Source organism: Dermochelys coriacea, chromosome 4, assembly GCF_009764565.3.
Source record: "Dermochelys coriacea isolate rDerCor1 chromosome 4, rDerCor1.pri.v4, whole genome shotgun sequence".
Lineage (NCBI taxonomy): Eukaryota > Metazoa > Chordata > Testudines > Dermochelyidae > Dermochelys > Dermochelys coriacea.
In genome coordinates, this window is record NC_050071.1 from 21,539,522 (window position 1) to 21,560,760 (window position 21,239).

At 42.9% G+C, this 21,239-nt stretch overlaps 1 protein-coding gene across 1 annotated transcript in view; it reads right to left on the bottom strand.

The window, feature by feature from the left end:
* Window positions 1-544: 544 nt before the first annotated feature.
* The window catches only part of GPRIN3 (GPRIN family member 3), a 76,643-nt gene continuing 55,948 nt past the window's right edge, over window positions 545-21,239 (bottom strand). The window contains exon 2 of the mRNA XM_038398072.2: window positions 545-3,515. Within this exon, the coding sequence (XP_038254000.1) occupies window positions 963-3,404 (2,442 nt within the window). The 5' untranslated portion in view covers window positions 3,405-3,515 and the 3' untranslated portion in view covers window positions 545-962. The remainder of the gene's footprint in view (window positions 3,516-21,239) is intronic.

Consider the following 21,239-nt stretch of genomic DNA (forward strand, 5'->3'; position numbering starts at 1 on the left):
GTTCTGAATCTGAGCTAGATCTCTCCCCCTGGAGTTTGGAACAAAGATTTACCATCACACAAAAAGGTGACTTGCCGTCAGATGCAAGTAATTGTAAGTAGAGAATCTCACATGTTTCAGTGGATGCTAGAATGATTTGAGAGCTCATATTTGATTTGCTCAGCACTCTTCTCTTTGGAAAGAGTATGCCTGAAAGCTCTTTTCTTTTAAAACAAACAAAATTCTAAAAGGACTACAGAGCATTTCTCATAATTACTTCTCTACTTCTGAATTTTAATGACTAGCTCTAGTGATTCCCCTCATCAACAGTTATATTTTTTATTAGTTAATGCTGGGATTTCCTAAGAAGCCTAATGGTGCTAGGAAACCAAATGTTGTTATATTTCAAGGGGAGATGAGCACTTACCTACTTTGGTGTCCTTTGAAAATTCCCCTTTTCTATGTTACTACTGAAAGCTTTTAACCCCTTATTCCTTTTATGCACTTAACTCAATGCAGATTTTTTTAAAAGGAATTTGTATTTGTTAGTATTGGAGAGTATGTGTGTGTTTACAGCTATTTAAGGTTAGTTTAATTAAAAAGAACAATCACCACCACACCTTATGCTAGTCCTTGTGAAACAACAAAAAAAAAATCACTTTTTAGAAACACTTATACGATTCTTCTCTCTGCCTCATGTCTAGTCAGGAGATCCCATTCTCACTCCAGTCAGTTGGCAATTTAAAATTGTGCTTTTGCAAAGTGCCTCGTTTTTCATTTGACGGTAGACTGGGTGAGGGTCTACTATGGAAATAACAAAGGGGCGATACCTCATCAAGGGACAATGTAGTGACTATTCTTAAAATTTCCGGTAAGAATTTCCACGGTCACCGCATTATAATCCCAGATAATACAACTGAGCAGTGGGGTTTATTTCCACCTTTGGGGAGAGGGGGTTGTACGTGTGGACACACAAACCCCTATCAGTCTAACACAGAAGAAGGAGCAGGTCGGACACAGCAGTTAGGTCGCCTAAAGTTCTGCAGCATGGACTGGAACACATTATGCTGCCTCCCTTTAAGTTTCTTATTTGAAGATGTATCCGAGGAAATCGATTTCCGGTTCTGGGCGCTTTGTGCCTTGATCAGTTTCTCATGTTCTCGTATTTGTCTTTGTAAGTGATTTTGGATAGCGATCCCCAGTGACTCTGGGTCTAGTGAAGCACCATATACCTCCCATGTCATGCCTTGTTCATCCCACACAACATCTCTGACGTGCTTGGATTGCTGCACCTGTACTTTGGCCTCCGTGGCCACAGTGGGCTTTTTCTTCTTTTCCCCAAGGTGTGGCAGTAGTGGAGCAGAGGCAGGAACAGCTGTTGGTTCCTTCCTGGTTTCACTGGCCTTGCTAATTTGACATGGTGGAGCTGTTGGGGTCTCCAGCCTATGGGTGTCGTGGGTAGAATACATATTCAACTCAGGTGTCAATCCAGCTTGCAGACTCAGGCTGCTGGACTTCTTTGCCTGATTAGTTTCTTCCAACATCTTATCCTGCTCCATTTTAACCGTGCGTGGTGCATATACCTTCACAGAGCTAGCAGCAGCTCCAGTGCTGGTGTTAACTCCTCCTTTAGCTTCACGCAACAATAACTTTTCTTCCTTCTTTGGTTTTCTCTCGGTTTTGACATTAAGCGGACTGATTCGCACTTCATCAACACGTGGGAACTGCAGAGGCTTGCTATCAGTGCTGCTACCAGCTGCGCTGCACAGGGTCTCTGTCTGCTCAGTTCCATGGGGTACACTACCGTGTCCGTGTCCAGGTGACTGGTTACTTTCTGAATCACTGACTTGGTGCAGAAAGTTGTTGCTTGTTTCAGGGACAGCTGTAAATGGAGACGGGCGGGGTTCACCATCTCCAGACTGCTTAGGTGCTGCAGGTTGATTACTGGTGTTAACCGTAATCTGGCACACAGATTTTGCCTTCAGTAAGACTGCAGCATCTGATGGCAGTGAAGGAATGTCTGTGCTGTCTCTGGCCAAGCAGGCTACTTGGGTTTCTGCCCTATCAGCCGGTGTTCCTTGGGTGTTCCCGGCTCCTTGTTGGCATGGACAGACAGGTGTTATGCTACCTGCCAGCACTGGACAGATGGTGTCAGGAGCGTCTCCTTGATGCTTTTGCAGTTGGGCAGGCTGAGCTTCCAGTGCATCTATCGCAGCTGTCAGAGAGTACCCTTCTGGCATGATACCAGGACACCAGGCTGGCTTTTGGAGTGATGCAAAGTTGTCAACAAGTTCTGATGGGTTCTGTCCACCACCACTCTGATAAATGACGTGCAACTGCTCCTTTGCCTCTGAAGGAGGATTCCCCTTGAGGAATGCAGCAAGGATACTTGGGCTGGTGGAAGCAGATTTGCTCTCCATACTGGCCACTGCCTGAACCTCAGCATCATGCCATGTCTTGATTACTGCCTCCCGAGTTAAAGATGTGCTCTCAGGCTGGACTGTCATTGTACCTACTTCTCTGAACTTGGAGAGCTGGGGCAGCACTGGTCCTATTTTCTCCATCTCTGCCTCGCACAAGGGCTGTGTCCCCTCAAGGCCGGATTGTGGCAAAGCCTTATTGGTCTGCGCAAGAGCAGTCCTAAAAGTGGGACAGGATTTCACATCATTTGCATCCTTTATCTCTGCTTCTGAATAAACCTGCGGCCTGATTCCCAGATCAGGAATAGCTTCAAAGTCCCTCACTGCAGTGGCTGCCAGAGAGAAGCCAGGGTCAGTTATTTCCACTGCTTTTTCTTTCTCCATGTCTATTCTTTGCAGGGTATTTGCCTGAGAAGAATGGTGACAGGACTCACTACCCTTGATAGTGTTGTCTAGGGATGGATAATTTAACTCCTGAAGTTCCACTGGATTATTCATCCCACAGACCTTCACTGCACAGTCATCAACTTGTGCCAGTGACCTTATCCTTGATAGGTTGCTTTGTATAAGCTGGTTGGAATTGTGGGTAGCTGGCATCATATCTGTTGCATGTCCAGCTGCAGAGGTTTTTGCTACAACCTGTGCTTGCACTGTGGCGTCACGGCTGCCCGTTTGCTCCGAGTTACTGGACGACTTGGTACATGCAGGAGGCACTTCTTCAGCTTGGCTGAAGAACTCAGGCAAAAACATGTCTGGCCTGCTAGTATCATCCCCATAGAGGTGCTCATCCCTTTGGATATCGGAAACTACAGTACAGTTCAGATCAAACAAGCAAACTCCAGCAGATTCAGCCTTGGTGTAAGAAATGCCATTACTGCTCCTCTCTATGCTTGCTTGTTTGTTCTGGTGCTTAGTGGATTGCGGATCTCCCAGGCAATCTCTCTCTTCAGAAGCAGCAACCAACAAAAGTTTGGCAGACCTCAGAGGATCTGGTACTGTCCCCATGGAACTTCTTTGAGCTGTAGCTTGCAGTCAGTTTCTTCCAGCAATACTCTTGCAGAGCAATGTTTGTATCAAGGGGAATGTGGTCAGGAACAACTTTCCCTTAGAGCCAATCTGTTAAAGAAGGAAACACAGCGTTAAGAGCAATTGGATTTAAGCAGGGAAAATACTTTTTAATATTTAAGGGAGATGTTCAAAGGCACAAAGGGCTGTCAGGCGCTTGACTCACACTGAGTCAATGGGAGTTGGGCTCCTAATTCCCCTTTGGGCCTTGGCATATCTCCAAGTAATTTTTCACTTGCAGAATAAAAAATATTTGAATTTCAAATATTTTTCATACGATTATTTCCAAAGGTAGGATCGAGAAGCAGAGGTAGCCATTAGCCACAAATGCATCAAAATCTGCCCTGGTTGTTGACTATTTTACGGAAAAGATGATCAATATATCAGAAAAGAATAAGAATGTTGTGCACTCATTTAGTCATGTGATTGACCTGGCACTTAAAGCTATTAAAAAAAAAAAACAAAGGGAAGTGGGATCTGGGTGGATGCTTTGTGGAAAATATTCTGCAGTCAGAATTCAATAAATAACGTTAAGTAATGCAAAGCTAGAGATACAATAACCTGCAGAAAGGAAGTTTGATCCCATGGTGAGGGGGCTAGCCTGGGACACAGGAAATCCAGGTTCAAATTCCTGTTATGCACCACGCTTCCCATGTAACCCTGAGCAAGTCACTAAGTCTCTCTGTGTGCCTTGGTTCCTCATCTGTAAAATGGGGTTAATACTTATCTAACTTCACCAACATGTGGAGGACCAATACACTAAAGATTGTGAGGTGCTTTATATTGCAATAGAAAGGTCTCTGTGTCAAGTTTCTAGTAACTTCAGACATAGGCGCTGGAGCACCCACGGGGAAAAATTGGTGGGTGCTCTGCACCCACCGGCAGCTCCCCACCCCACCCCAGCTCACCTGTGCCTCCACCTCCTCCGCGAGCGCATCCGCTTTTCCCCCCTCCCTCCCAGTGCTTGCCGCCACAAAACAGGCAAGCACTAGGAGGGAGCGGGGCAGAGGGGGAATGCAGCATGCTCAGGGGAGACGGCAGGGCAGGAGCAGGGAGGGGGCGGAGTTTGGGTGGGGACTTTGGGGGAAAGGGTTGGAATGGGGATGGAGCTTGGGGCACGAGCACCCACAGACGCCATAAGAAATTGGCGCCTATGCCTCTTGAAGAGTGGCCATTTGTCAGGTGAAACACAGCTAAACTCAGTACGACCACAGAACAGGAGATCAAGAAGAATACCCTTTCCAGATGAAACAGCAGGGGGGAATTTTAAACAGAGGGAGCAGAATTATCTGAACCTCAGGGTAACTCATTTTGAACTCGGAATACATTTTAAAATGTGCTTTTAGAGTGGGATTCTCAAAAGAGCTCAGCGTTGGTCAAACTTTGCTCTCACTGAATTCATTGGTAACATTCCTATTGACGACAATGGAAACAGAGCTAGAGTAGCACTTGGGAAAATCCCTGCCTTGTTCCTTTACGTTGTAGGTTGTCTGCGTCTCCCAGAAGGCTTTCATTTCAAAGCCTCTCCCACATCTCCAGTGACAGTGGAGTGCTAGGCTGGGACTCAGGAGACTGGATTCTATATTTCCATCTCTGCCACTGGCCTGCTAGGTGACCTTGGGCAAGTCATATCACCACTCTGGGACTCAATTTTGCCATCTGTAAAGTGGGGAAACTGATACTGATGCCAGCAATGCCCTTTCAACAAAAAGTCTCATTCTCCCCTCATTGTATACCAGACTTGCGTTAGTGAAACTCTGCCACTGACTTCAGTAAAACTCCCCCTGAGATGCAGTGCATTGAGAGTGAGAGGAGAAGCAGGCCCCAGGGGTTTAATGAAAACAAAATCAAAATGAATACAATAAACCTAGTTTTGCACACAGGAAAACATGGTGACGCATTACAAATTCATTAACTTGATGTTCTCCAGATACTCATAATTTATAGTTTTAACTCTGTATCTCTAATCTGGCATGCCTTTGGGCTCTACCCAACCAAAAATGTCCAGGGCTAAGCCAGCCCTAAAATACCATGGATATTGGTCCCACCAGCTATTGAACTTCTTAACAGGAATCTTGCTGCGGAAGCCCATACAAATTCACAAACCAAATTGTTCCAAGTACAACTTCTGATGAGCTGAGCAGGAAGTGGGGAGTTTATATAAAATAAGCCACAAAAACCTTGCGTGAGGCCACAAGTCTAATTTCTCAGTTGATGTAAAGCCAGTAGCCATCACTGTGCACACAATGAAAGTTCTCAGCTTTAGACAGCAGTAATCATCCTTCGTGGCTGTGCACTTGGGAATGGGCAGGTTTGGCGGCTCCTGTTCCAATTTTCTGTTTCCCTCCTCCTTCCCCTTCCAAATATGATCAATATCAAGGGAGTCAGTGGCAGATAAAACCGACATCCACACAGTCCCTGATCTCATGATGGTTGCAGGGGATCTCCAAAACTTTTGTAAAAATTTACATCTCATGACAATAAGTTTCAGCATAAATGTCAGATGCAGGTCCGTGTGGGCAACATGGAAATTCCAGGTTTATCTGCATGCAATATTCCCTGGCTGACCTCAGGAATAGATTTGTATGAGACAGAAAGAGCACAGCAAAACTACAACCCAGGACTTTTTACAGCTCTTCTCCAGCTGAGCAGGTGAAGAACCCGCCCTCATATTACACTGATGAGGGCTGGGAGAACTCCCTAGTATTGCTAAAGGGGAGTCCCCCTGGTGGTGTTCAATGCCTTGATTGCTACAGAGAGTATGAGAATCTGGCTAGGAGAGTTAGAGACTCTGGAGAGCAGGATAGTGCTCCCCAGGTCTATCAACTGGTCTATTAAGCAAGCAAATGTACTTGCCAGCTCCTCTCGCAGACCCAGTGAAAATTAACGAAGAAAAGGCTGGATTTAAGCAGTCCTCCCTCATGATTTGATCATTAGCACCTCAGACAGGCTTCACCCATTGGGCTTGATTCTCCTTTGACACTAGAGTAAATGGAGTCTCAACAGAATAAAGCTGGTGCAGTCAGATCAGAATCAGGACCACTCCTTTCTGCTCGTTAGAGATTTTGTTAGGTGACTTGCTGGTGGAAGGAAGGAAAGAGAGAGAAAACTCATTCAGTGACAGGTAATGCTCAGATGCATAATTTTTGGGGCATGGCATGTTATTGAAAACTAACCTGCTGAGATTCAGATCCCTACTTTTTAAGCCTGCCTACTGGAGGCGCTGGGGCCGAGAGGGCCATTCTTTTAGGAACAGCTTTATCCCACACCTTCTTGGGAAAAATTGAGCAAGTCTTTCTCTTTAGGGATAATATGGCATAGACTCATAGCCTTGAAAGCCAGAAGGGACCATCACGATCATCTAGTCTGACCTCATGTACATTTTGTCTATTCCAAAGGAGTTACACTTGGATGTAATATCTCATTTTTTTTGACAAAGGGCTTCAAAAATGTCCCCATCACCTACCAGCTGAAGCAATAAAACTTCTCACTAGTGAGACACGATCCCACAGCCATGGCTTTCAAAAGTTAGGATAAATTATTTTTTAAAATTCATATAGTATCTAAAAATGGCAACCAGATATATTACATATACTCCGTTGTTCTTTCACATCAGGACACGTGCTAGGTCACTTGAGTGGAGCACAAGCCCTGAAATAGGAATCCAGAGAAGAGAAGTGGATGATCAGGGATTGATAAGGAGTTTCCTGTCCCCTGTGTTGTGGAGAGAATAATCTGGTCCCTGGTGTGTTCATATGACTGAATTATTCACTTATTTTTCCCAAATAATTTTGTGAGGGTTTAGTCCATCCTGCCAAATGCTACTAGCAATTCACACTTCTGCTGGCACTGATCGTAAAATGGCCATAGAGACTGCCCGTGAGCGAATGAGGGATGAACCACACATATGCAGATGCGTATTTCTGGACACTAAAAAGTAAACTCTGTAGAATATTACATAAAATAAAATGTTGGCAGCTTGTATAAATATTTTTGCTTGTTGGGTATAACTCACTTGTAGCTCTTCTGCAGACTTCCACGTGAATTTGAGCTCTTTCCTAACTTGTATAAATATTTCTCATCTCCTAACCCTTATGCATTTGCCTACTGGATGTTCACATACACACACTAGAGGAAACTTGGCAGTAGGATCAGTTTGGTCCACCCCTGTTTTGATGGGTATGTTTGTCTCATCCCTATATTCAAATCTTTGAAAAAGAGTGAACTTCGCAAAATCAATCACTTGTAGAGAAGCAAAATCTGCATGTTGCCAAGAAAGCAGCTTCAAATAAGCTTCTTCATGCCAAGGCAGGTCTATAAGGTTATTTATAATTGGCTTTGTCTGGCCCTCCCATAAGTGTCTTCAGCTACAACCTCCCTTCAAAAAGGTGAGATTCCTTCCTTTCTTTGAAAACATCAAAGAAATTGCTTCTGAATGAAGCATATAAGCAAATTCCCAGGGATCTGCAAAAGTGAAGGGCAAATGCATTAGCACCTATAGAAAATGGCATTGGAAAGTTGTTTTTATTCTATTCATTCAAATGACCTGTCAAGTCGTGATCACTAAAACTATACTCCACTGCCTATCCAAGGGATAGCCACACTGCAGAGGGACAAGATCCTGTCCTCAGTTACCCCCAGCACGCCTTGACGACTTCAGTGGGGTAAGAGGACTTAACACAGATGTTTCACTTAACCTCAGAACATTAAATTACATTTAAATTAGGCTCAGGTTGTGGAGACTCTATTCATGTTTGTGAGCACCTGTTCATGGGAAGTCCATGAGAATACTCCTGCGAGGAAGTGCCCCCGAAATGAGTGATGGCTCCACAATCTGGCCCTTTTCTAATAGGCAAGGTTGTTGAACAGTACCTTACCCCTAAAGTAGCTCTGCTGACATCTGTGGAACTAGTGGAGGAGTAAGTGAGGTACAGAAGCAGAATCTGGCCCTCTGCAATCTGTCCAACAGGCTGCTCTCCACCTATCGTGATAAAGGCTGTACAGAAACACTGACATTCGTCACAGCGTACCCGGAGTGATGATCACTTTGCTGCTTCAGCTGTATATGGCAGGCAAGGGTATTATTTCCATCTACAGTACAACACTATCTTTTCTGTTTCTGGGCACTCAAGAGCAGAATGGAAGATCTTGAAGGGGAGCCACAATCGTCTGTTAGAATGACAACAGATATCAATGAACTAATTTATAAGGAACGGCTAATTAAAACAATGGGGAAAAACTGACTCTGCTATCACCAAATGGGAACTATTCTGCTATCTAATTTAGGCAAGGGTCAAATTCTCCACTCAGGGTATGTCTATACTGTGATAAATGACACAGCTGCGGCTGGTCCAGGTCAGCGGACTCAGGCTCATGACTTTATACTGCGGGGCTATAAAATTGCACTGCAGACATTCGGACTGGGGCTGGAGCCCAGGCTCCGAGACCCTGACCCTTGTGGGGTCTCAGAGCCCAGGCTCCAACCTGAACCTGTCTACATTGCAATTTTTAGCCCCATAGCCCAAGTCCTGCAAGCCCATGTCATCTGACCTGGGCTCTGAGACTCAGCACTGCGGGTTTTTTATTGCAGAGTCGACATACTCTCAGTGACTCTGGTGAAACCCCACTGAAGCCAATGGGCATGCACAAGTGTAAACGAAAGCAGAATTTGAACCAAGCTATTTATATTGTCAGAGAACAACAAACCAATGGGAACTATAGTATGACAGTTCAAAATCAGAAGCCTATAGAAACTTTATGTAAAGGAGACCAAATGAACTGACTACAGCATTTGGAAGTTATCTTTGTTACTGCTTGCAAGCACATGTTGATCCTGGGCTCCTTGAATAAACTATGCATAGACTGTCCAACGGGCACTGCAGTAAAAAATTCACACGAACAAATAAAATCTATGGCAGGCAAAAAGCCACTGGAGAAAATATGAAAATAAAACCCAATATTAGGAAGGAAAACATGCCAAGACAAACCAAAATCTCTGTGGAATTGCTCAGGTGAAATGTGTTCAGTGTTTGACCTGGAGAAATCATCTGAAACTTAATTTTATGAGGAAGAGGTGTTAGTGTCACCATAAAGATGAGGAGTACTTGCGGCACCTTAGAGACTAACAAATTTATTTGAGCACAAGCTTTCGTGAGCTACAGCTCACTTCATCGGATGCATTCAGTGAACTAAAGATGGAAAGCAGTTCCCAGTAATAATCATGGATTTTCAACACCAATTTTTGAAAGCCTGCCAGAGTCCATACATGGCTTGTATAGGCAGACAGAATCCCTGTGTGGTTTGCACGTCTAAGGCATTTCCCAGGCAAACAACTTTGTTAACTTGAAGTCAAGGTGGAAAGAATCTACCACTTATTTCAGCATATCCCCCTTTTAAAACAATGTTATAGTTTCCTCTATTGTCAAAAAAAAATCCTGCAAATGTTAAAAAAGCCTGAGAGTTGCAAGCTAAAGCTCTACTTTACAAATAATCCGAAAACATGTGGAAGTATGCCAATAATTAGTTAACACTGTCAGTAGTGCCAAATCCCAAGGTTCAAAAGTCATGAGTCAGGCCTCCAAAAAATAATGAAATTGACTTAAAAGTCACAAGATTTTTTATTTGCTGTCTGTTTTTTGAGTCTTTAGGGTTCACATTTTCAAGCCTTGCTCTGTAAACATGAGGGTTAGAAACTTTTCAAATGAAAGCTGAGAGTCTGATCTCATCACAGGGCTCCAGGAGCTGGGGCTTTAAGATAAAGCACAAAATATAACAAGAATCACAATGAAATTGCAAGAGCTGACAACACTGTGACAACATGTACTCTGCCCCAGTAGCAACATCAGCCTGAGAATTGCAAGCTAAAGCTCTACCTCTGGGCTTTTAATTTTGGAGAAGACATGGATGTTCTACAGTTTGCTGTGGAGTACTGAAAATGTGAATCACAGAGCACCAGTTTTGAAATTTAGCTTCATACATACATGTCTCTGATACCAAGACTGTTATTTCCCCTTCAGTCTTCCAAGGGAGTGCTGTAATTTCTTGGTCTTGGCATAAGAGGGTTTGTTTGTTTTTTTTTCTCCAGGGACATCTATTAATAGGTTGTAGTTTATTTTCTCATGGTATCTGAGGGACCTAGATCTGTCATTATGAATGAGAGACTGAGAGAAGTAGAGACAAATGACAGATGAGAAAGTGAAATAGTTTGAAAGGAATTATCTTAACTCGAGACACTCACATATCATCCTGCCTGGTTTGGGATACATAGTTGAAAGAAAGGAATTAAGATGCTCAAAGTAAGATACCATCCTATGCTACCATCATGTGAAGGTGATGGATGATATTATGGGGTGCACCTGGATTCCCTATGTTTCATGTGCTTTGTAGGGAAAGTGGGTATAGCTTTCCAAAAAGCCACATCTCTCACTTAGCAGGCTCCAGTCCAAAAGCAAAGCCAAACTGTAAGCAAGAATTATTTAAAACTCCATTCCCTTATGCACATGGGAACACAACTGTTACTAGTGCTGATATGTAGACATTACTCCTTGAAGGGACAATGTGCACTGGCAGGATGGGCTGGTGACACATCACTGGGACTTATTTGTAATATGTCATACTGATTTTGTAGCTACAGTACAGGTCTGTTGGAACCCTTATGCATCGAGATGTGTGCCATTTGTTGTTCAGGTTTGCTTTCGTGAGTGCAGGGGAATTGTGTCTGAGACAAATTGGTCTCTGAAAGAGTTACGAGTCCATTACAGACATGATCTCTGTTTCTTTTGCTGTGCTGCTGACATTTCTGATGATAATCAGAGTCTGCATTTCCAAAACCAGGGAGAACACCGTTTCAAAGCTGACAGAGGCATGCACAGATTTGATATGTTAGAACACGGCACCAACAATTTCTGTAAGAATTTACATGAAACCCATGTGACTGTCTGTTGGTTGCTTCTGATTAACAATGGAGATCAAAGGTTATCCATTAGGCTGCAGTTCAGAAAATTTTACATGTAAACTTAACCAATCCTTGCACAGAATTTATTGGCTCACCCTTGATCATGAGGACTAATACTGAAAAAATTGTTTTACTCAGCCCAGGTGAGAGGATGGGTAGAATATTGCAAGGTTGCTCTCCTGGGAGTGAAGTACAATGCATCCGATGAAGTGAGCTGTAGCTCACGAAAGCTTATGCTCTAATAAATTTGTTAGTCTCTAAGGTGCCACAAGTATTCCAATCCCATTCTCCACTCAGCTATGCTCATTCTGTCTGTCTGATTGTTTACTGTATTATCTCCTGCCTTACCCTAGTCATAATGGTACAATAAAGCTGGGAGGGACCACTGGAGCACCTACTCTGACTGCCTGTATATCAAAGGCCACCAGCCCCACCCAGTGCCCGCACACTAAATCCAACAACCAAAATTAGATCAAAAAATTACAGCCCACAAGACACTAGGCCATTCTTTGCCACGGACAGAGAACAGGATGGACCAAGGTGAACCACTGCCTAAAGTTCTCCACAATGGCAGGGAAGTGATTCAGTAAGATATACCCCGAGAATCCAAGTCTTCCAGGGACCATGAGTATGTACTCGGGTTACTAGCCCATGGTGAAGCCTGTGCCACCATGTCTACACTGCTATGGTCATCCATGCGACCTCGATTAAAACGAACACAGGTGTGCCTACCCATGCTACAATCACCCTTTCACTTTGCAATGTAGACATACCCTTAGGCTTAGTCCTAAGCAGGAAGCAATAAGGAGCCATACTGCCACAGGAGTAGTTTGGGTGACTGTTCTTCAGGGAGCTCTCCCATGTGCAGGGAAAGAGCAGAGGCTGTACCATCTTTCCCCTGTTCGTATGGATCAGATGATACAGAGCAATACTGAAGCATTTTTTCTCATGAGTGCTTTCCCCGCCCCGGAATTTCGATACTACAGATCGTGGATAATTAGCCGATTCTTTTCTAGCCTTTATTATAGACCACGTTATTTTTTGCAAACAGGGAAAAATATTTCAGCATCATTTGTTAAATGTATTAAAAGGGCTTGTATGTAGCACAGGACAAAGACAGGCTACATCCCGAACCCTTCTGAGTTTGGAAAAATAATGCTGTTCAGAGTTTAGAGCATGCTTTCTGTGTACCGTAAAAACTTGCTTTTAGCTAGAAGAGGGTTAAATCTGAGATCTATACAATTCTAATGGTCAGGCGATACAGTAACCGTTACAAAAGGAGATTATGATGATCAGAGGTGAGCACTGCGATCAGAGGAAATGTGTATGTCCTGCCTATTGTTGCTCTCTAGAGACCAGATCCTCATCCGGTGTAAATTGGGATAGCTCCATGGAGGTTAATGGAGGTCTGCCAAGTTACTCCGAGGATCTGGCCCAATAATTTGTAATGTACGAAAGAACCATCCTCACCAAATAAAACCCAACCTCCCGCCCACAAACATCCAGACAGCTGCAGCGGCACAGGAGCTAGCAAATAGAGCTCTAAACAGGGGAGTTTGAGTGGGAGTTCTGTTGGAGGAGAAGGTAGTTGTACTTGGTTTTGTATTTTTAGTATTTGTGTGTGTAGGGGCTTTGTGCTGGGAGAGCAGCTGAGCCCTGATCAGGGGGTGGGGCTTCTGACTAGAGGTCCTATAAAGGTAGCCAGCCAGTCAGGCAGCGGCACAGACAGCTGCAGCGGCACTGGAGCTAGCAAACAGAGCTGTAAACAGGCGAGTTTGTATTGTGGTGCTTGTTTGGGGTTTGCTTTTGCTGGGGGGGGTAGTCTTTTTGGTGTGGCTTGTGTTTCCCAGATTAACAGGACTTAGGTGGGAAGGCGATGACAGATACGGAGGCAGCTGTGGGAGTGACTCCTGTAGTGGAAGACACATTGAGGATGACTGGATGTGGAAGCTGTGGTATGTACATGATCCTGGAGAGGGGACCTGGTAAGAGTTTTTTCTGCATGAAATGTCGTCTGATAGAGCTGATGGAGGAAAAGATCCGAGGTTTGGAGATGCAGGTGGAAAGTCTCGTTGAGTTTAGGAAGGGGTTTGAGCAGATGATGGAGCAAAGATATGAGGTATCTGAAGGGAAAAGCTCAGACTCACGGATGGAAGCAGGGCTGGGGAATTTTGAGGGGAGACTGGGTGAGGAAAGTGGTCAGTGGAAGCATGTGACTAAAAGAACCAGGCAGAGGAAAAGACGGGCTAGTGAAGGAGAAATAGAGCTTAGGAATAGGCTTGCAGAGTTGGAAAATGAAGAAGGGGCTCAGCAAGTACTTGTTGAAGGTGGAAAGGTAAGGAAGAAGAGAAGAGAGGCTAGTCCTATAGGAAAAGGGGGAGAGTCAAGGGAGACTACACCAAATATGAGCCCCAGGAGGATACAGGATGGGTTGAAGAAGATTATAAGGGAAAATAGGAATGGAAAGAACTTGCAGCCAGAGGGAACAGGGGAGAGACTGGAGAATAGCACCATCACCAGGAAAAGGCAGGTCTATGTAATCGGGGACTCTTTATTGAGAAGAATAGACAGGCCTGTAACTAGAGCTGATCCAGAGAATAGAAGGGTTTGCTGTCTTCCGGGTGCTAAGATACGGGATGTAGACCTGAGGTTAAAAAGGATCCTAAAGGGAGCGGGAAAGAATCCCCTAATTATCCTTCATGAGGGAACAAATGATACAGCTAGATTCTCGCTGGAAAGTATTAAGGGAGACTGTTAGGCTGGGGAAGACGCTTAAGGAAATTGAGGCTCAGATGATCTTTAGCGGGATCCTTCCTGTTCCTAGAGAAGGGCAACAAAGGTGTGACAAGATCATGACTGTCAACAGATGGCTTAGGCAGTGGTGCTATAAGGAGGGCTTTGGGATCTATGGCCACTAGGAGGCATTCACAGACAGAGGACAGTTCTCTCGGGATGGACTTCATCTGAGTAGGGAAGGAAATAGACTTCTAGGATGGAGGTTGGCACAACTGATAAAGAGAGGTTTAAACTAGGAATTAAGGGGAGATGTTCAGGAAATCTCCACGCCAGATTTTAGCATTGAGAGGGAAGAAGACGAAGTAAGAAAGGATACAGCTGTGGGTAGGAGTATGTATATAAGGAGCGAGGGCAGTGTGGATACTAGTCTAATAGGTTATACTAGCTGTAGAATGACTGTGCCTAATAGGGTACAAAATGTGAGCGAGGCCAAAAAGCAAAAATTAAGATGTTTGTACACCAATGCGAGGAGTCTAGGCAACAAAATGGAGGAACTAGAGCTACTGGTACAGGAAGTGAAAACAGATATTACAGGGATAACAGAAAAATGGGGGAATAGTAGTCATGACTGGACTACAGGTATTGAAGGGTATGTGCTGTTTAGGAAAGACAGAAACAAAGGTAAAGGTGGTGGAGTAGCATTGTATATCAATGATGAGGTAGAATGTAAAGAAATAAGAAGCGACACAATGGATAAGAGAGAGTCCGTCTGGGCAAAAATTACGTTGGGGAAGAAAACTAGTAAAGCCTCTCTTACGATAGTGCTTGGGGTGTGCTATATTCCTCCGGGATCTAATTTGGATATGGATAGAGCCCTTTTTAATGTCTTTAATAAAGTAAATACTAATGGAAACTGCGTGATCATGGGAGACTTTAACTTCCCAGATATAGACTGGAGGACCAGTGCTAGTAATAATAATAGGGCTCAGATTTTCCTAGATGCGATAGCTGATGGATTCCTTCATCAAGTAGTTGCTGAACCGACTAGAGGGGATGCTATTTTAGATTTAATATTGGTGGGTAGCGAGGACCCCATAGAAGAAATGGTTGTAGGGGACAATCTTGGTTCAAGTGATCATGAGCTAATTCAGTTCAAACTAAATGGAAGGATTAACAAAAATAAATCTGCAACTAGGGTTTTTGATTTCAAAAGGGCTGACTTTCAAAAAGGAAATTAGTTAGGGAAGTGGATTGGACTGAAGAACTTATGGATCTAAAGGTAGAGGAGGCCTGGGATTACTTTAAATCAAAGCTGCAGAAGCTATCGGAAACCTGTATCCCAAGAAAGGGGAAAAAATTCATAGGCAGGAGTTGTAGACCAAGCTGGATGAGCAAGCATCTTAGAGAGGTGATTAAGAAGAAGCAGAAAGCATACAGGGAGTGGAAGATGGGAGAGATCAGCAAGGAAAGCTACCTAATTGAGGTCAGAACATGTAGGGATAAAGTGAGACAGGCTAAAAGTCGAGTCGAGTTGGACCTTGCAAAGGGAATTAAAACCAATAGTAAAAGGTTCTATAGCCATATAAATAAGAAGAAAACTAAGAAAGAAGAAGTAGGGCCACTTAACACTGAGGATGGAGTGGAGGTTAAAGATAATCTAGGCATGGCCCAATATCTAAACAAATACTTTGTCTCAGTCTTTAATAAGGCTAAAGAGGATCTTAGGGATAATGGTAGCATGACAAATGGGAATGAGGGATATGGAGGTAGATATTACCATATCGGAGGTAGAAGCGAAACTGAAACAGCTTAATGGGACTAAATCGGGGGCCCCAGATAATCTTCATCCAAGAATATTAAAGGAATTGGCACCTGAAATTGCAAGCCTATTAGCAAGAATTTTTAATGAATCTGTAAACTCAGGAATAGTACCGAATGATTGGAGAATTGCTAATATAGTTCCTATTTTTAAGAAAGGAAAAAAGAGTGATCCGGGTAACTACAGGCCAGTTAGTTTGACATCTGTAGTATGCAAGGTCCTGGAAAAAATTTTGAAGGAGAAATTAGTTAAGGACATTGAAGTCAATGGTAAATGGGACAAAATACAACATGGTTTTACAAAAGGTAGATCGTGCCAAACCAACCTAATCTCCTTTTTTGACAAAGGAGCAGTTTTTTAGATAAAGGAAATGCAGTGGATCTAATTTACCTAGATTTCAGTAAGGCATTTGATACCGTGCCACATGGGGAATTATTAGTTAAATTGGAGAAGATGGGGATCAATATGAACATCAAAAGGTGGATAAGGAATTGGTTAAAGGGGAGACTGCAACGGGTCCTACTGAAAGGCGAACTGTCAGGTTGGAGGGAGGTTACCAGTGGAGTTCCTCAGGGATCGGTTTTGCGACCAATCTTATTTAATCTTTTTATTACGGACCTTGGCACAAAAAGTGGGAGTGTGCTAATAAAGTTTGCAGATGATACAAAGCTGGGAGGTATTCCCAATTCAGAGAAGGATTGGGATATTATACAGGAGGATCTGTATGACCTTGTAAACTGGAGTAATAGTAATAGGATGAAATTTAATAGTGAGAAGTATAAGGTTATGCATTTAGAGGTTAATAATAAGAATTTTAGTTATAAGTTGGGAACGCATCAATTAGAAGTAACGGAAGAGGAGAAGGACCTTGGAGTATTGGTTGATCATAGGATGACTATGAGTTGCCAATGTGATATGGCTGTGAAAAAAGCTAATGCGGTTTTGGGATGCATCAGGAGAGGCATTTCCAGTCGGGATAAGGAGGTTTTAGTACCGTTATACAAGGCACTGGTGAGACCTCACCTAGGATACTGTGTGCAGTTCTGGTCTCCCATGTTTAAAAAGGATGAATTCAAACTGGAGCAGGTACAGAGAAGGCCTACTAGGATGATCCGAGGAATGGAAAACTTGTCTTATGAAAGGAGACTTAAGGAGTTTGGCTTGTTTAGCCTAACTAAAAGAAGGTTGAGGGGAGATACGATTGCTCTCTATAAATATATCAGAGGGATAAATACAGGAGAGGGAGAGGAATTATTTCAGCTCAGCACCATGTGGACACAAGAACAAATGGGTATAAACTGGCCACCAGGAAGTTTAGACTTGAAATCAGATGAAGGTTTTTAACCATCAGAGGAGTGAAGTTTTGGAATAGCCTTCCAAGGGAAGCAGTGGGGGCAAAAGATCTATCTGGTTTTAAGATTCTACTTGATAAGTTTATGGAGGAGATGGTATGATGGGATAATGGGATTTTGGTAAGTAATTGATCTTTAAATATTCAGGGTAAATATTACTAATCCCCTGAGATGAGATATTAGATGGATGGGATCTGAGTTACCCAGGAAAGAATTTTCTGTAGTGTCTGGCTGGTGAATCTTGCCCATATGCTCAGGTTTTAGCTGATCGCCATATTTGGGGTCGGGAAGGAATTTTCCTCCAGGGCAGATTGGAGAGGCTCTGGAGGTTTTTCGCCTTCCTCTGTAGCATGGGGCATGGTTGACTTGAGGGAGGCTTCTCTGCTCCTTGAAGTTTTGAACCATGATTTAAGGACTTCAATAGCTCAGACATGGGTGAGGTTTTCCTAGGAGTGGGTGGGTGAGATTCTGTGGCCTGCACTGTGCAGGAGGTCGGACTAGATGATCAGAATGGTCCCTTCTGACCTTAGTATCTATCAATCTATAAAAAAAAAATCCAACTAAAAACAACAACAAAAACGAAACACGGAACACCGGTCTAGCACTGCAAGTGCCTTTGACATAAATTACAAAAAGCCCCATCAACAGCCTACCTCACAAAACCTCTCTCATGCTCCTCCTTCCCCAAAGTCTGAAAAAAGAGATGCACTTTGTAGCATCTCACAATTTGCTGATGCCACTGTCATGACAGGATACTCATACGTGATAAAGGAGAGGAAAGGAACAGGTTATGAACCTCAGAGGAACAACTGGGGACAATTGCTACAGAAAAATGTCAGCTTGTACTCATGCTTTTTTTGTAATGGTAGTTAGCAGGTGAAAAAATAGAAACCAGGGCAAAATGCTGGGAACAAAGCATGTGATAACACAGTACTCCGATTTTGACTGAAAGGGAGCAGCTACCAATCACTCTGAAGGAATTTTTTTCTAGAGTAGCTTTAGCTTTAGTGGAAGAAACATGTTTTTGTGACAGCTGAGTCCTCTCCCTGATTCCCACTGCCCAGCGAGACCTTAATTCTGTAACATGCTGAGCACTCTAGCCCCAAACCATGCTTAACTTTAATGCATGGGTTAGTCCCTTTGAAGTCTATTCCCCTATTTCCTCAGGCTCTATCCTGTACCCCACTACACCCTCTTGTAGCTATACCCCATTTCCACATGCCTGCTTTTTACATTCCTCTGTACCCACATCCCATTCCTCCCCCCCCAGCCATAGTGCTCGCCACCTTCCTCTGGACCCCTCAACTATGTATATTAATAATAAGACAGCCAAAACTTGACAGATTTTAGCCAGAAGCCAATTTAAAATAATTTTCTATTAAAAAATCTATTACACAAAACCAAAACAAAAACACACCATAAAAGATTCAAACATACAAAAACTAACATGAAATTTCACATAAAAAAAACACATGAATTTATGCCCCTCCAGCCCATTTCAGAACACAACCTGAATTACACAGCTGCGACCAGCAGCTCTCTAATACACACACATTATGAAATTGTGTCTATGTGTATAAATATAATGGGAGAAAACTCACTTTATTCTGCCATCCTCAGTGCTAATGAAAGAAAGGTTTAAGTGATCCCTGGAATATGCTATGGGCCTGATCGAAAGAACAGTGAAATGAACAGAAAGACATTCTGTAACTGATTAACCCTCGTAGGCCAGATGCAATACAACTTCGTTTATTTCAAATTCCAACTTTTCCACAGTTGTAGCAGTTCCTACAGACCATATGCTGAGTGCTCAGAGTTTGTTTAGGTGTTAGCTACCCTAGCTGCTGTACTATGGCCTCCTGCTGCAAAATGCGTAGTGTTTCCTGTGTGTCATTAAGTGGCCTTGATCCCATTGAATTCCATGGGCATTTAAGGTGCTCAGCACCCCACAGGAGTGCTCAACAGTTTAGGGATTGAGCCCTTGAATGTAGAGCTATTAAATACATGACATTGAGCAAAAGGACTAGTTTACACAGGTTTGTACTGCTATGGCTATATCGGTTTAGAAATCGATACCGACAAAACAGTACAACCCCTAGTCGGGAGGCAGTAATACCTGTACAATCAGTATGGATATAAGCACCTTTATATCTGTATAACTGCATTCACATTAGAGGGTTGTACCTCTTTAACTAGATCAGTTCCTAAATTGATATAGTCATAGAAGTTCAAAAACTATGTGCAAGACAGTGGCCAGTACCAGATGCTTCAGAAGGAATGAACAGAACAGGGCAATTGATTGAGTGATCCATCCACGGTCATCCAACCTCACCTTCTGGCAGTCAGAGATTGATGGACATCCAGAGCATGACACTACATGCCTGACCATCTTGGCTAATAGCCATTGATGGACCTAACCTCCATGAATGTATCTAACTTTTCTGAACCCAGTTATACTTTGGCCTTCACAACATCCCCTGGCAAAGAGTTCCACTGGTTTGACTGTACATTGTGTGTAGAAGTACTTCCTTATGTTTGTCTTAAATCTGTGTATTAATTTCATTGGGTGACCCCTGGTTCTTGTGTTATGAGAAGGGGTAAATACCACTTCCATATTCACTTTCTCCACATGATTCACGATTTTATATATCTTGATCATATCCCCTATTAGTGATCTCTTTTCTAACCTGAACGGTCCCAGTTTTTCAAATCTCTCCTCATATGAAAGCTGTTGCATACCCCTAATCATTTGTTGCCCTTTTCTGTACCTTTTCCAATTCTAATATATCATTTTTGATTTGGGGTGACCAAAACTGGATACAGTATTCAGAGTGTGGGTGTTCCAAGGCTTTACATAATGGCATTATGATATTTTCTGTCTTATTATCTCTCTTTCCTAACGGTTCCTAACATTGTTAGCTTTTTTGACTGCCATTGCACATTGAGAGGATATTTTCAGAGAACTATCCACAATGACTCTAAGATCCTTTTCTTGAGTGGCAACAGCTAATTTAGACCCCGTCATTTTGTATGTATAGTTGGGATTATATCTTCCAATGTGCATTACTTTGCATTTATCAACACTGAATTTCATCTTCCATTTTGTTGCCCAGTCACTCCGTTTTGCAAGATCCCTTGGTAACTCTTCACAGTCAGCTTTGGACTCAACTATCTTGAGTAATTTTGTTTAATCTGAAAACTTTCCCACCTATTTACCCCCTTTCCAGAAGGGGTAAATGAAATCTTCTTAATTGATTGTAATTTAAAAGGAAGTGTAACTTCTGCCTTAAGACTGTATCTTCCAGCAAATTCCAGTCTGTTCACTGTGTGCTATACCAATTTTCCTTATGCCAGGGGAATACAAACAGCTTTTGCAGCTCTAGCTCATATTCTCACAGTCCTCCTGAGAACTTGCTTGTTATTCACCAATTCTCTGATATATACCCTTTGGGTGCAGGTAATTTGGGCCAAAGTTTACGCTTCGTTTTTTTTTTTTTTAAATACTCTGGCAGCCAGTATTATACCATAACAAATAAAATTCTCCATGGGTTAAAATCAGCTTCTCTTCACTTTGCTGCATCTGCTCATTCCGTGTTTAGTGTTGTTCCTTTAATTTATTTCAGAAGTTTTTATTATATTTGTTTTTTAATTGCACATAGTTGCTATGCATTGATTTTGGTACACAATCAAAATCTATTTTGGGGAACATAATTTATCGTTATTATTTCACAACATATGATACAGAATACTTGCACTTGATTACAGATGACTGCACCAGTCTCACACTCAGGTTTCTATGTATCAGGCTACAAACTTGTGCTCCATCTTGCAAAACAACCCACCTTTGCAGATCCTTATACCCAGGAAGTCTCCCCCATTGAAATCAATGGGATTCCATGTGCTGGTGAAGGTCC